At 37.9% G+C, this 17,186-nt stretch overlaps 1 protein-coding gene across 1 annotated transcript in view; it reads left to right on the forward strand.

Annotated features, from left to right (window-relative positions):
* Spta1 (spectrin alpha, erythrocytic 1) overlaps positions 1–15,197 on the forward strand; it is an 86,953-nt gene extending 71,756 nt beyond the window's left edge. The window contains exons 41-52 of the mRNA XM_052201226.1: positions 1,142–1,304; positions 1,811–1,887; positions 5,156–5,365; positions 6,253–6,549; positions 7,760–7,872; positions 8,923–8,940; positions 9,865–9,916; positions 10,887–11,074; positions 11,984–12,037; positions 12,519–12,665; positions 13,366–13,510; positions 14,509–15,197. Coding sequence (XP_052057186.1) covers positions 1,142–1,304; positions 1,811–1,887; positions 5,156–5,365; positions 6,253–6,549; positions 7,760–7,872; positions 8,923–8,940; positions 9,865–9,916; positions 10,887–11,074; positions 11,984–12,037; positions 12,519–12,665; positions 13,366–13,510; positions 14,509–14,634 — 1,590 coding nt within the window. The 3' untranslated portion in view covers positions 14,635–15,197. The remainder of the gene's footprint in view (positions 1–1,141; positions 1,305–1,810; positions 1,888–5,155; positions 5,366–6,252; positions 6,550–7,759; positions 7,873–8,922; positions 8,941–9,864; positions 9,917–10,886; positions 11,075–11,983; positions 12,038–12,518; positions 12,666–13,365; positions 13,511–14,508) is intronic.
* Positions 15,198–17,186: the final 1,989 nt, after the last annotated feature.

Consider the following 17,186-nt stretch of genomic DNA (forward strand, 5'->3'; position numbering starts at 1 on the left):
TGTGGACCAGGTTTGCCTCAAACCCAAAGAGCCCTGCCTGCCCTCCCCTCCACCCGCCCCTGCCAACGCCCACCCCTACTCTGTCCCCACCTCTGGCTCCTGAGTGCTGAGAATGAAACCACATTCCTTTATGCTCAGCCAACAAAACAGAATTTTACCAACCTCTTCAAAGCAGAATTTAGTTGTTTTTCCTAGCAATCCTTTACCCACTTAACTAATGTTTTCTGGAAATTATTTTTTAAGTCTTTATGTGACCCACTTTCATCTTTTCATAAAAATATATTGTTGACCATTTTCTAACCTCTGTACATATTAAAATTGGTTTTAACTATTGTATTACTTAGGGTAGTCATTGCTGTGAAAAATACCATGACCAAAGACAACTTGATGAAAACAGAGTTTATTTCATTATGTGCTTCTAGTTAACAGTCCATTACTGAAGGAATTACAGGAAGTAACTCAAGCAGAGCAGGGACCTGGAGGCAGAAACTGAAGTAGAATCCATTGCAGAATACTGCTTACTAGCTCGCTCCCCACAGATGGCTTAGCCTGTTATAACACCAGGACTGCCAGCCCACTACACTGGCACTACACACAGTGACCTGGGCCCTGACACACCAATCATCAATCAATGAAATGCCCCCAGAGGCTTATCCATAGGTCAATCTGGTAGTGGCATTTTCTCAAGGCAAATTTCTTTATCCCTAATATTCTAGCTTGGGCCAAGTTGACATAAACTAGCCAGTGAATCCCTGAGTACTCCAAGAGTTTTACATTCATTTCCTCCTATACCTTGGGAAGGGGGTGCACACAAGAACCTCTTTATAATTTGTGAATCTTTCTTTTGCTTGTATTATCTCTACAAAGTCTGATCCCTAAACAGAGATGATTCTATGCCTTCTAGAAACTTCATAAGTAAAATCACACCTGAGTAAACAAATATGCCACAATTGTTCAAATTCTAGAATGAAAATAACATTCTTGAACATACTTGAGGATGGAATAGTTACAATAGATCTAGAGGGTAGTATTTAGGTGTTTTTGATAAGAGAATTTCGAGCTTTGTAATGGTGCCAGGGAATCATGTTTCCAGCTCCTCAGAATGGCTGCCTAACTCATCCTCTCAACCTTGGCATCACAGGAAGAAACTCAAAACAAGGATAAGATTTCCACCAAGATCCAAGTTCTGAATGAAAAGATAGCCTCTCTGGCCAAGGCATTGACTGCTTGGAAGTCACACCTGGATGATGTGTATGCCTTTCAGCAGTTTAACTGGAAGGCTGATGTGGTGGAATCCTGGATAGGTATGAGATGCCAGGGCTGCTCTAAGAGTACCATTTGAAAAATGGTCTCGAGATTCTTCCTTTACCATTGGAAATGAGGTGGACTACTCATTTTTATTCCTCCTGGGCACAGTCCTACACACACACACACACACACACACAAAGTATACACACGGATGGTAGGGAATAAGATAGCATAAACCCACAAGACACAGTTGTTCAAGATTAGTAATATGCTATTCAGAAAGGAAAATCCCCCCAAAAATATTCTAGGAAACAAACTACAGTGTTTTTTTTATTGCTTTGTAATTCATGTTTAAGCTTCAACTTTCCTTCAGCCCCTGATTCAACATTTCTTTTGTGCTTCCCACTCTCAGTCAGTTTTATTTTAAGGATAGAAAAGGCACCCATTCTTCCCACTGCTTCTGTATTGCACTGAGTCACCTGTTCTGGGGATCAGGAAGCCTCCTCATTGGCTACTGTAGATAGTCATCAAATACTCCATCCTAACTTTTCTTGTTTGTTAGGTGAGAAGGAAGCAAGCCTGAAGACCAAGAGCAATGGTGCAGACCTCACCGCCTTCCTCACACTCCTGGCAAAGCATGTGAGTTAGAGACGCCATGTCAAATGGGACAGGGGAGGTCCAATATTTATAGTTTAATTTTCTTATAATTTGTCCTCTTCTCTTCCATCTCCCTCTGCTTCTTCCTCCTCCTCTTACCTCTCCCTCCTCCCTCTACCTCTTCTTCTTCCTCCATCCCCCTCCATCCCTCCTTCATTGTCTCCCTCTTCCTCTTTCTCTTCCCCTTCCTCCTTTCTCATCCCCCTTCCTTGATGACAGGTCTTTGTGTTTGTCACCTTGAATTTCGTTAGAGTGTCAACTTTTAGCTTTTCTAATTTTCCCCATTTGTGCATCTTCCTAATTTCTATAATTAGACCATTTTGTTACTATGATTAAATGTTTAATGAAGAAATTTAGACCTGATGCCATATCTCAGTGGCTAATTCATGAGGAATTGACCTCAGATCCAGTACCAGGCCTGGGAGATAGAGATGGAAGGAAGGGTCTTAGGAATTTATATTTCTGCATTCAATAAGAAGACCTTGTCTCAAAAAGGAAGGTATAGAGAAAATAGGAAGATACCTGGTGTCAGCTTCTTCCATATATATATATATGTGTGTGTGTGTGTGTGTGTGTGTGTGTGTGTTTGTGTATATGTATGCCCACACAGACAATTTAAAAAGACTTCAACCTTTTAATAAGTGCATAAGTAGCTTGTTTCTAACAGTTATTAATTTCATAATTTAATACTTTTAATCCAAATAACACAAGAAATAACAAGGCCCTGGCAAATAGCAAGAGCATGGGAGAAAGAATGAGATCAAATTGGAAGTGAGAAAGAGGATGGGGCAACCCAGATCTCTTCTGGTGATGTGGCTTCAAGGACCTCCTATCTGCCACTATCTTTTAAAGAACCCAAAGTATTACCACTGCACCAAGGATGAAGCTTCTCACATGAGTATCATTTATAAATGTTATATATTCAGATATCATGCTACTCTCCAATTTATTAAGTTTCGCTGGAAAGATGAATCCATTTGCATTTAAGGTTATTGATTCATGATGCTTGAGGCTTTAACATCTCATCCACCAAACATTCTACTTTTTGCTGCTTGGTTTCTGTTTCCTCTTTGGTCTTTGTTTCTGATCTTTTTTGTCTTTATTTCTGACAGTTGGTGTGACCTCTGGTCCAGCAGGGAGTCTCCATCAGCGTTAGGGGGTGAACTGGCAACTCTGATAGCCTTTGGTCTCAGGGGGTCCCCCAGCAGGGGCTCTCTGTTCTTCTGTCTAATTTTTGGTCATGAATTAAAAGGGTAAAACATATGGTATCTGGTTTCCTCTTGTGTGAGGAAATGCACACTTCATTTCTTCTTTTTCCTAAGCACTCTAACACAAGCTTGGTAGGCTCTGAAGTCAGCACTCTGATGCCACAGAAAAGAATGCCTAGGCTCTGCAGCTTCTGTTTCTATTTCTGCTTGACTCCTAGGACACTCCCTGCTCATTTTAGGACTCTAAAGTGTCTTGAGTTTAAAATACAGAAGAATAGTGAGTGACTCTACATTTCTGCAGTCCTCTTTCTACAACCTCTGCAAGACTGGATGCCCCATTTCCCCACAATGGCTATTTCTGTCCCTTTAATGTACATGTGATTGCCAAAACCTGAGGGGTACTTTCCTGTGAATATCTTACCCAGCTCAGCATATTCTTAAAGGGAAATATGGAGTGAATATTGCTGTTACTATAATAGTCTTCTTGTCTTTCAGGCATTGTGGGCCCTTGGTTTGTAGTTTCTTCCATTTAATTCAGATTACATTCAAATAGTAAACGTTTTGATAATTTAACAATTGTTTTCTGAAAAGCTGGAGAGAAGGCTCAGCAGTTAAGAGTATTGATCATCATTCCAGATGGTCTCGGTTTGATTGCCAGCACCCACATCACAGTAACAACTGCCTGAAACTCTGGTTCCAAATTTCAGGTCTTCATGGGCATACATGAAAAGAAAACACCCATGCACATTAAACAAAAGTCAATTTGTAATTGTCCTCAAAAAGAGAGTTAATCTAATGGGCTGCATGTGGCGGTACATATCTTTAATCCCAGGACTTGAAAGGCAGAGGCAGAGGCAGAAACAGGCAAGATCAGGCAGATGCAGGCACATTTTTACGAACTTGAGGCCAGTCTGATCCACATAGTGACCTCCAGGCCAATGAATGCTATATAGTGAGAACTTGTATTCAAAAGAAAGAGGGAAAAATGAATAAGAAAAGGAAAAAGAGGAGGGAGGACAAAGGCAGAACTGTTTTAATGCAAGTCACTTTGGTAAAGCTCATATAGAATTCCTGACTTGGATTTTAACATTTCTGCAAAGTTTTCGTTTCTATAAAGCTTTTGTCATTTATGTACCCAAAGGTCCTAACAATGCATCGCTTCTAATTATAGCCTAGTATGTCATTTTGAGAAATTCTCAGAAAATATGTCTTACAAGACTGATTTTACTTTGATTATAAATATTTGAAATGTCATGTCATCTACTAATATCACCTTAACAATTTTATCCTTAATATGTAATCTATAAAATATACATATACTACTACTTGAACATAATTCCAAGGACAACATTCTGACCAACTTCTTTAACCATATATGCATGTGTGTGTGTGTGCAATATTATATATATATTATATAATTATATATCATATCCATACATTATATAATTGTATATATACATATATTAATTATATATAATTGTATATACAATATATAACATATAATAATATAAAATATAAATATATTTGATGACATACATGCATATAGATAGATATATATGTATACATATTCCTTTTCTTCCTTTTACTCTGATAAAAATACTCTGACATAAGCAATTTGGAAGAGTTTACTGACTCACAGTTAAAATACAGTCAATTATGGATGGACAATAGTAACTTGAAGCATCTGATTACATTGTGTTCACAATCAGGAAAAAGAGAGTGGTAAATGTTTGTGCTCATCTTATTTTCTCCTTTTTATATGGTCCATTATTTTATCTTAGGAAATGGTGCCATTCAAAATGGTTGGGTTTCTCCATCTTAATAAATCTGATCATGATCATCTTTCACACACTTGAGCAGAGGGAGAGTAATCCCTCACAGGTCTGTCTAATGTCTGCTTCCCTAAGTGAACCTATATTCTATCAAGTTGCCTATTGACATTACCCATGATACTTTAATAAAAGTCTGAATAGACACAGATACAAGTGGTCCTTTGGATACCTCACTGGCCCTGTTCACTGTTTCTCTTTTGATCTTTTCAGGACACACTGGATGCCAGTCTTCAGAGTTTTCAGCAAGAAAGGCTTTCTGAAATTACTGATCTGAAGGACCAGCTGGTGGCTGCTGGGCACAGCCAAACCAAAGCCATAGAGGAGCGGCATGCAGCCTTGCTGAGGCGCTGGGAGCAACTGCTGGAGGCATCTAGAGTTCACAGGCAGAAGCTACTGGAGAAGCAACTGCCTCTACAGAAGGTCAGGAAGGAAGGGAAGTAGGATAGGGACAGACTAACATAAAAGCATAACTCACTGAAATATGGTAGGTCCTCAAATCTATCCAGTTCTTAGCTGGAGAATTCAAACATAGTAACTAGAAAATAAATTTGGAAGTTTTATAAACATTTCCAGATATAGAAAGGGATCAACAAAAACATTCTTTTTTAGACTGATTTTTTGGGGGGGGGTTGTTTGTTTGTTTTTCTTTGAACTATTTCTCTTTTTTTAAATTTTATTCGATATATTTTTTATGTACATTTCAAATGATTTCCCCTTCTCTGGTCCCCCACTCCCCGAAAGTCACATAAGCCCTCTTCCCTCCCTCTGACCTCCCACCCATCCCTTCACACTTCCCTGTTCTGGTTTTGTCTTATACTGCTATACTGAGTCTTCCAGAACCAGGGTATGAAGGAATAAATGGGGGATAGGAAAAAGGACAGAACGGAGTTGCTTGGTTTCTTCCTGTCATATTTCTCAAATATTCATTTAACACTTGTTTCTTAGTGTTTCCTGTGCCAGGTAAAACTTCAGGATAGACTTCAGAATAAGAAATAATGTAACTGAAAACTGCCCTCACCACCCTTAGACTCATGGAGATAAAATAACATTTTTCAGCCAGTTCCTCTCTTCATCTGTAAATGGTGGGAAGCTTGAAGAATTCCACACAATGAAAAAATACTAAACCCTGGCAGTTCCTATAATGCTTACTCATCCCAGCCCACCACAGGGTCACTGCTAATTTTAGTCTCATTGGTTGAGATTGCTACTCTGCAAATATTCGAAGACACTATTTTTAATCCTCAATATTCTCTTCTCCAAAAGGACTTTACCAGAAGCAATGAGGTTGTCTATTTTTTTTTCTGCAGGCTGAGGAGCTATTCATGGAATTTGCACACAAAGCTTCAGCCTTCAACAACTGGTGTGAGAATGCTGAAGAGGACTTGTCAGAACCTGTGCATTGTGTCTCTCTAAATGAGATCCGGCAGCTGCAGAAAGACCATGAAGCCTTCTTGGCCTCTCTGGCTGGGGCTCAAGAGGACTTCAACCATTTGTTGGAGCTAGACCAACAAATTAAAGCCTTAAATGTGCCATCCAGTCCTTATACCTGGTTAACAGTGGATGTGCTGGACAGGATCTGGAAGCACCTGCCTGACATGATCAAGGTAACTTGAGGTACAACCCAATATCTTCTGCCTATGGGAAGCATGACCAGTGAATCTATATCAAAGTTGGGGATGTTGAAGAAAATAATGGATCTATTCTTCTCATTCATTAATTATTTTAATTAAGCTGTTGCAGAAGTCAAGAAACAAAACAGTCTAAGGGAAATTAGAAAGTATACATACACACACACACACACACACACACATGCATGCTTGCAGCATATCTTCTGGTTTGTTGTCTTGTGGTTTGATAGCAATTGAACAACAATTGAAGGAAGCAAAAAAGATAGATAAAATAGATAGATAGATAGATAGATAGATAGATAGATAGATAGAGAGATGGATGGATAGATGGATAGATAGATACATACATACATGCATACATACATACACATGTTGTGGAAAATATTAAAAAAGATCCTGCCATCTTTCCTGCCACGCCAGGCCACAACATCATGTCCCGGTGGAGTCTTGTTTGGAGTGTTCTCACCACTGACCTATACTCTCCCAGCTAGCTCCCACAGCATCCCAGCTATGTTCCCTCTCCTACATAAACCACTGTAATCGGTGGACCCACATTCCGGTAACCAAGTAAATCAAAACTCTTAAAGCTTAATTACCCAATCATATTTACGTAGAAATAATATTATAATTTTCAAGATTTCAATACAATAATTTTAGAGCCAATCGATAATGATAAAAGCTTTATCCCAATAATTCTAACCTTATAAAAACATAGTTATTTGTGACTAGTAAATGTCCTGTAGGTCCATGTCTGAAGCCATCTCTCCTTCTGCAACCTCTTTATACCTCAAGTCCTAGCTCTGCCTCCCTTTTCCTGTCCAATCACAGGTCTTCCACTGATGTAATGTGATTGGACAGGGAAAATCCTGCAACATACATAGATACAGATAAATGATACATACATATATACATACATAAATATGTACATATGTACACATAGAAAGATATAGATAGGAGACAGACAGATGAATGGATGGACAGATGGAGAGATAGATAGATAGATAGATAGATAGATAGATAGATAGATAGATAGATGGATAAATAGATAGATAGGCACATTGCTGCGTACCTGTGGAAGATAGGTTATCTTAAAAATAGAAATAGAAATGTGTACCTATACCTACAAAAATGTATGCCAAACAAAGTCCTTCTATGTGAAGCAGCTCTGCTCTGTGTTACATTGTAGGAAAGAGAACAGGAGCTACAGAGAGAAGAGGCTAGGCAGATCAAGAACTTTGAAATGTGCCAGGAATTTGAACAGAATGCCAGTGCCTTCCTTCAGTGGATCCAGGAGACCAGGTATGCTGTGCTTTCTTCAAGCCAAAGTCCCACATATGCTGTTTTCAACAGGGATAACATACGCTGCAGAAGTGTTGTGTACTCTGTCCCCATCACCTTATTTGGGCCCTGCTTTAGATTTGTACTTAACTATTTCTCAATTCCATTACTGTGTTCTTTATTCTTGCCCATCATTTGTTTTCTTCCTGACATGAATACTTATACTCCTATTGTGTATACTCTTCAAAATAATAACACTCCTGTGACTGCATGCCTTATTGCATTTTATAAAATACTTTGAGACCCATTATCTTAACTGTCAGAGCAACCTTGAAAAGTGCAGAGTGGATCTTAGTACCTCTGCTTTTAACCATGGAAAGTTCAAGTAGATAAACTATCTCACTCAAGGTCACATACATATTTATTGACATGATCAAAAACATAACCTACTATGAACACCCAATAAGCTATTATGTTGCCTGCCAACTAAAGCCATAACGAAGATGGAATGGTATAATATAGCCTAATTTCATTTATTATATTCAGGATGTGTGTAAAGATAATGTGTATTATATCTTCTGAGTAAATGACCTGGAAAAAGGGACACATAAAAAGTTTAATATGTTAGTATAAATGGTCAAAGTATGAAAATTATGCCCATTAGTAGATCACTAATGTGATATTTTAAAGTTTAGTGTTGGCTGAATGGTCCATAATTAATGCTTCTCCGCTAAACAGAAGAAAAATTGCAATGTGTCTAAAAACATCTGGCAGAGGGTGTATGACTCACTGCATCCCCTCTGGCCCTGGCTTTGGCTCCCTGTTGTGTATGTTGGAGACTTAGCATGCTGATCAGTATGGGTACCCTTTGTCCTGGAGGGAAAAACCTCACACTCTTGACTTTTTCAGAGTGCCAGAGGCTTTGAAAGCAGCAGGGGAATGTATAGATTCCTATGTGACCAAAACAGACTTAAATGATCATCAATAAGAAGAAGTGGAATCATTAATTGTACTAACATGTATTTTCCTTTTCATTTTCTCATGAATGCTGCTCCGGTCCACCATGTCCAGGGCTTATTTTCTGGATGGGTCAGTATTTTCTGCAATTATGTTTTTTTGTTGTCCTAGAATAACAAGTTAAGAAAACATTAGGGCTGATGTATCATATTTCATCAAAATCTGCGTGTTCCTAATTAATGGTGTGGGGCAGGAATAAGGAGCCCTGCACTCATACTCCTGTGAGTTTGTAGTGCAGAACTGTAATGCACTGTCCCTGCATTACATGACTGTAAAGTGCTGCACCATTCCAGTGATGATGGTAAATAATAGGAAGCCTGAGGAATTTCACACAATGAAAAAAGACTCAACCCTGGCAGTTCTTCCAAGAAAATAAAAAATAAATAAATAAATAAATAAATAAATAAATAAATAAATAAATAAATAAATAAATAATGGTACCTCTCTCACATGTTAAATGTATTAAATAAAACCTGAAAATTCATGAAAAGTATATATGTTCAACCAATCATGGGCTGAAAATATTAAGAAAAACTGTGTCTTTCCTGATTATATAAACATTTTTTGTCATCATTTTCTTTAAAGTCCCTAACAACTATTTGCATAATTTGCGGTATCATAAGCAACCTAGATTATATGCACATACTGCATGCCATGTTTCTGTTTTGTAACTGTAACCTCTATTATGTTACTAACCATAAAGACTCCTATGGACATCAAGAAATATTCACCTTTGAGACTAAAACTAAGGAAGACATGTGATGCCTTCTAGACAGAGAAGAACTAGATCTGGCTTTATATTCCTTTTTATCTGTCTAGAAAGATTGATAGACAGAAGGTTTGTTCATTAAAATTTGGCTTCATGAAACTTTATTTTATTGAGACCACATAGCTTGAGAGAAGCAGAAACAATGAATGGCAGAGGCTTTAAGCAAACGGGTCTGTGAGATATGGGTTTCTGTTATAAAAAGGAGTTTTCTTCTGATTCTTAATTAGATCGCTGCTCAAGGAAACAGGAACTCTGGAATCCCAACTTGAAGCAAATAAAGTAAGTAATGTTTGTTTACTAGCTAAAGACACTTCTTGGCGTTTAAAAAGCACAGGGAACACCACATAGAGGCAGCCTGGGAATGTTTTATGTAGAAGTTACCCAAGGATGTAGTCAGATGTCAATTTGCATTGTCACTTCAGAGCCTGATATTATGCAAGCTTCAGTTTACTTAAATCTTTGAGTGTCAGCTTTTACAACAATACATATAAGCTAATAAATACATGGAAGGTTTCTTATGCACTTAACTAAACGAGCAGATTTACATGTTCCTAACCTATAACCTAGAGTATTAATAAATTTCTATTATTTGATATAGGCAAGAGATATAAAAGAATGTAGATACTCTCATTTCAACTGAGGGAAATAGTAAACAGTGGGTTAAAAGTGTATTTCTCAATCTTATTTGCATTATTGTCTCTTTCTAAGATTAAAATTTGTTCAATATACCTTTTTCCTAATGAGAAAAGAATAAGATGTCAGGTAGAGCTAATGTACTCTGCAGCATCTTACTGTTCAGCTGTCTCTCAGAGCCACTTTGCCCACTGACTTGAGGTGAACAACTCTTCCTTGTTGGAATGCTTTGGGAAAATGTAGACATTTTTTATATAAGTATACAGTTGCTTAGAAAGCTGACCATCATCCCTGATGGTGAAGGAGTCTTGGAAGTAAACAAACACACTGAGGTTATTGTATGAATCACAGAGCTAATTCTTAGTGAATGGAAATAATTCACAGTGTGATAACTGGAGCTGGTGGGGTCTGAGTTCCAGGATGACAAACATCATCTTACACAAACATCCTACTGTTTTGCAAAGGGAGGATTGAGAAAGAGAAATGGTTTTCATGAGTTGTTCTTGTTTCATAGAGGATAAGAAGACCTTTTAAAATGAACAAATTAAGGAAAGTCACGTCTTTTCCCCTATCTTGGGTTGTAACTGGTGGGTTGATTGACTGCCTCTTTTCCCAGAGGAAGCAGAAGGAGATACAGGCAATGAAGCGTCATCTGACCAAGATTGAAGACCTGGGGGACAGCATGGAAGAGGCTCTGATCCTTGATATCAAATACAGCACGATTGGACTGGCCCAGCAGTGGGATCAGCTGCATCAGCTGGGGATGCGAATGCAACACAATTTGGAGCAACAGATTCAAGCCAAGTACTGGTTTAAACCCAGGGCAGGGAGAGGGGTAGATGGTGTTAGATGTTGGCGCTTAAGGAGGTTGAGGTTGGGATTCAGGCACCTGATAAAGAGCACTTTCAGAGATGGTACATTAACCTACCATATCAATCTCTCTTTTCTGTTCCACAACTGAGCTACTTTTCTTTATAACAGAGTCCACTGAGAAATAAGCAATGTGCTCCTGCCTCTATGTGTACACGTCTTTCTTAAAGACACATGAGTCCTCCATCCAATTTTTAGGGACCCTTTAATATCATATAATCTTTTCAGAAACCATTCCCTTTGATAAATTTCCATTTAAGATGTAACATCAAGAATGGAAGATTCAAACTTTCGACTAATGAGGCATAAAGGAAGAAATTAAATTTTTCCTAAATAAATTAAACCTATCACAGCAGCTTTATGTCTTAATAGTCTTGGGAAGCATATTTTTGTACATTAGAAATTGACAATCATCTTCTGTAAATTACCTTGTTATAAATAATTAAACCTTTTCAAACCATTAAATTTCTGTTGAAGCTTTGCAATTTTGCTAATGTACTGGAAAGCAGCCAAGGAAAATTTGTAACTGAATGAACATGGCTCTGTTCCAATAAAGCTTTATTCATAGGTTTTGGATTTTGAATTTCACACAGTTTTCATGATTCATAAAACATTTTTTGATTGTTTTCAGTTATAAAGAAGTGTTGAAACCGTTCTTGTCACAGGAGCTGTTTAGAAACAGGAGGTGGCTAGATTTGTCTCCTGGAGCACAGCCTGACAACCTCTGAACTAGATAGCTCAAATAATACACTTTACATTAAAATTCCTCTACCTTGTCTATGGCATGGCTTTTGGCACTTACTGTTTTGTTTCTAGAGTTAATTTATAATTTTTTTCTTCCAGAGACACCATAGGTGTGAGTGAGGAAACACTGAAAGAATTTAGCACCACATACAAGTGAGTATAACTTCATAGTTGGCTGGACCTTTGACCTCTAGAAAATTCAGAATAAGTTTACAAATAATAACCTTTCTCTATGTGCATGTTCATTGATAGAATCTTCAGTGAAGATCTAGTCGATGTATGTTAATTAGCATCAATGTTGGATTTTGCAGCCAATTTTAATTCTTTTGTGAGATCCCTGGATTTTAAAAGTAAAACATGTCCTTCAGTCATCACTCAACTGGTGATTATGTTTACTCTGTATATTTCAGCTGTTTCAAAGAACCGAATAAGAGAGAAGAATAGTCAATGCTTTGTGTTATTCCTACTGTTGCTGGGTTTAACAATAACACTCAGAGATACAGATAGACTTTCTTCTGTGTGTTCCAATAATATCATGGAATAGCATTGAAGATCTAGTCAATACAGCAGAATGTCATCTTTCTCTTTTAACCTGGTTCTCTTTTGAGCTTGATAAAATGTTTTTGGCCTTTAGACACTTCGATGAGAATTTGACAGGGAGACTGACTCACAAAGAGTTCCGCTCCTGCCTGAGAGGACTCAATTACTATTTGCCTATGGTAGAGGAAGGTGAACCTGAACCCAAGTTTGAGAAATTCCTGAATGCTGTGGATCCAGGGAGGTAAGAGAAAGGGCTTATGGGCTGGGGCCTAATAGGAGATGAACATAGAGGAAAGTGGTCTATGGAACAAAAAATTAACTTAATTGAAAATAGGCAAATAGGACAACTGGCAAGCTCTATTTTGAGGATTGGCTCAGAGGTAAATGGCACTGTCCCCAACTTTGTCCAAAGCTCTATGGTCTTCTCAGCTGTTGACTATGTTTCTTCTGTGAATTTCAGCTATTTCTGAGGGAGGGACTTGTTCCCTAAACACTCATTCCTGTCTATGAGCTCTTAAGGAGAAATTAGTAATTCAAAGGCCACAGTCAAGAGTGGAATCTTAGGTGCTTGTGGTAGCTAACACAGAGTCATGCCCAGCTCAAGCTACTGTAAAGAGCTAATTCTTTATAATTCTAAAGATGGAGGAAGATAAGTGATTATTATCTCTTACACTGATGGAAAATTCCAAAGAATCATTGATGATGACCTATAAGGACACATCTAGACTCTAAGAGACTGAGTATTTATCTATAAGATATAGTGACAGGGGTCAGAGTAGAACACAAAGAGTAGAGCGTCAGAGCAGAGTGTCAGAGAGCCTATTTGAAACAGAAATTCAGGGGACCTGGTTTCCCTCTGCCTCTGAGATACTGTACAGGGTGGAAGGAATATACTTTTCTTGTTTTCAGAAGGCACAGTTCCTGATCTGCTTCTCCTACAGGAAAGGGTATGTCTCCCTGGAGGACTACACATCATTCCTGATTGACAAGGAGTCAGAGAATATCAAGACCAGTGACGACATAGAGAGTGGATTCCAAGCCCTGGCAGAAGGCAAGGCCTATATTACCAAGGAGGACATGAAACAGGTGGGCTTCCCACTAGTGCTTCTCCTATTCTGCCACTGCCATCTTGGTTTGGGTCATCTTTTTCTCTGCTCTCATCCAGTAGCTTCCACCCATATACCCACTGTATCACCTCAGGCCTCCTCTTTCCGAGGTATCACTTGTTTCAGTAAATCATTTACCCTACTCCAACTCCAGCCCTAAAATGTCTAGTGGTTCTCTACTGTCTATTTCAGTCTATCCAAGACCTGCAACTCAATTTTTAAGTAGTTTGTTGCCACTTCTACGTAATAAGACAAGTTGAAGAAATAGGAAGAGCTAATTTCTAGATGTTTGTCAAGTGTTGAATAGTGAAAAGTGAAAATGGTGTGTGTGTGTGTGTGTGTGTGTGTGTGTGTGTGTGTGTGTGTATTTGATTGTTCCATAAGGAAAATCATGGAAACTCACAGGAAAATTGGCAAATGAAGAAATTATTTCTGGGACTCAGAAAGCCATATACTGTACATTCTTTCTTACACTGGGACCCTAGATAGTGATGTTTGTGTACATGTATACAAATGAGTACAGGCCAAGAAACTAGAAGGAGAACCACAAGAGGGGAGAAGAGGGTTTGAAGGGGATGTGGGAATTAAGAAAACACATATGACATATAAAATGTACAGAGGTCTGCTGGGGATGGAAACGTATACGATAGGAAGGGAGGAGGTGAAAAAGGATGGGGATGGAGGGATCAACAAAATCAAATTGTGTTTGAAAGCCATAATGACACAGAAGACATGTATTTGTTTGGGTTTATTTTTTTCTCAAGAACATCTAAAAAAGGGATATGAAAGAAGAGTTGGGAAGACATTTTAATTCTTTTTCTTCTTTGAATGGACTAAATTTATGAGAACTCAGAGTGATAGGAAGAAGGCTGCTTCTTCTGATGGCTCTCCATCTGTGTATGGACAGATAGGGATACCCAGGGAATCAACAAGTGTTGGATTTCCATAACTCTGTCTTTCTCTTTTCATTCTTTTCAGGCTCTAACCCCAGAACAAGTATCGTTCTGCACCATACATATGCAGCAATATATGGACCCGCGGGGTCGGAGCCAACCTGCGGGCTATGACTATGTTGGCTTCACCAATTCATTCTTTGGCAATTGATAAGCAGATTCTTATGCATCATAGAAGATCATAGTGTGGCAGCAAGTAATGGGGATAAGAGGAACAAGCAAGTGTGAAAGAAAAAAAGATGTTGATGCAGTATGTGTTGCATTTATTACAGGATTTAAAAAATTATCAAGTACATGGGCAGGATTAGAAAAAAAGCTATATGATTATGTAACTAGTCTCTACCTAGGGTGCCAAGATTTTAATTTGTGTGTGTGTGTGTGTGTGTGTGTGTGTGTGTGTGTGTATTCTGTACATCTTTAGGATTTTACTGCATTCAGATTATAGAAGTATTTTTTTAAAGGGAAATTTAACTAAAATTATGCTTTTGTATTTCGGGAACCATATTATTACTAAATATAAATGATGAATTATGCTGTGGAAAAGGACAATAATAAAATAGATAAAATACAAGGTGATTTACAATTTATAGTTTTTGAGAGAGATTAAATTCTTACAGTTTGAAATGTTTGTAATTTTGTCTTGTTCTATCAGTCACAATGCTTGTTTTCTTCTTGTCCTGTTTTGATATTTCACCATTAAAGTGAATGCTTCTACTCTCTGAGTGATAACATTCGGCATGTCTGGATCCCCTCTTGTTCCCCAAATCCCTCAATACTCTCTTACAATTTAATATGATACAAAGATGCTTTATTCATTTCTATCTTCTCTGAAGCCAGTAAAATGTTCATAATTTAAGGAAAAATCCAAGAAGCTATGGTGGTACTATATCTAGGTGTTTCCAAAACAGGTATGTTTCTAAGGTAACTTTGTTGGCCTTGTGTGAAACTTAGCCTTTCACACAGATAGTCTGTTGCTCATGGATATTGCTCCTTACTTACTATCTTAAGTCTCAATTCTTTCACTTGAGTAGAAATTAAGCCCTCCTCTATCTATGGGAGGAAATTCTCACAGAAGCCAGAAAAAGCACTTATGGCTACAAATAAAGATATTTGAAAATGACAGGTAACCTTTTTTTTAATAACATTTTCCTTTAGCCTTTAACTACAGTGGAATAGAACAATCAGAGCATACCCCCAAAAGGTTTACTAGTGTCTAACCAAAATCTTTCCATCTGGGAGGTTATGACATAATAGACTATCAAAAATCAGTATGAGCTGAATAACAGTGTGCTATCAGTTTATGTTTATCTGGTTACTTATACTTCCATCTCCTTGATAAGTCTGCTCAATGTGGAGCTTAGCTTTTCAAAGTCTTTATTTTTCTTCAGCCTAAGGTAATGGCTTGGGTTCCTTCCTTGCCTTCTTGATTTTTATTTATCTTTGCTGAAACTCTCTATCCTCCCTACTCATGGGCTAGTCTTTCTAAATCAGTCCACAGATATATTTCTGCTTCATTTATTGTGCCCTGTCTCCTGCTTCACAAAAGGATCATATTAAAGTGAGATGTTTCACTGATGACCACCTTCAACAATGACAATTCCCCATGCTAACACATTTCTCATTTGTTAGATTTTTCACTCTCTCTGACTAGCTCAGTTGGCTCTGTAACACACCCACAGTCTCTCATCACCCTGTTAGGATCTGTTTCACCTATTCTTTAGGAACAAGAGCACACACTAACTTAGGCATGAAGGTGTCTCAGATCCTCCCCCATAGTAACCTTTCCATGGACTAAAAGCCAACATCACAACATTGTTAAAAGTAGCAAATGACAGTCATTAAAAATGACTATGACTCAAGTATATTGATAAATTATATATATATATATATATATATATATATATATATATATATATATATATATATACATTATGAATCTTTTAGTCATACACAAAGCTATGTAATGATAATTATTTTATAAATGAGGGCATTGAAGCTGAAAACAGTTAAGTAACTTACCCAGCTTAGCACAGCTAGTTAGTTGAAGAAATTGTGTTCACATTCCTGCCAGGTCACTGAAGGAGTTCATTTTTATTTCTCCCTAACAACACCCAGAAGCATGTATGAAACACTGCAGGTGGAAGGAACAGGCAAAATAAATAGCTCTATAACAAACCCAGACAGACAATAGATAGGGTGAGGGGTGAGGAGCAAAAGCAGCAAGAGGGCTTCTGCCTACCCTGCATCTTCCATACTACATCCTGGGTTTCAGACCTTGAGAGGACATTATTGATCAAATAGTCTCACTGTATAATTATTTTAAAATTATCCACAATGCTCCTGGATCTTAGCATCCTAACCTTGACATTAAATGTTCTGAAATTCTTTCATCTTGCTTAACTCAACTGGGAAAACAGTAATGATTAAGAAAATTCTTGTTTTTTGATTTGTTTTGATAATTGGGAGTGGCATCTATGAGACTGAAGGTGAATATTAAAATTTGGCGCTCACTGTGGGTTGAACAGAGTAAACAGAGCAAGAAATCCTGCTTTATCCTTCCAAGCATCATGGGAGGAGAGGTAGAGGGGGGATGTGATGTTTGGGTACAGCAGTTTTGCCAAAATTTTGAAATATTGTATTCCATTGTATTGAACCTGGTCTAGCATGTGCTTATGCAAAAAAAGAGTGTCTCTAGGCTATCCT

This window comes from Apodemus sylvaticus, chromosome 12, assembly GCF_947179515.1.
Source record: "Apodemus sylvaticus chromosome 12, mApoSyl1.1, whole genome shotgun sequence".
Taxonomy (NCBI): Eukaryota; Metazoa; Chordata; class Mammalia; order Rodentia; family Muridae; genus Apodemus; species Apodemus sylvaticus.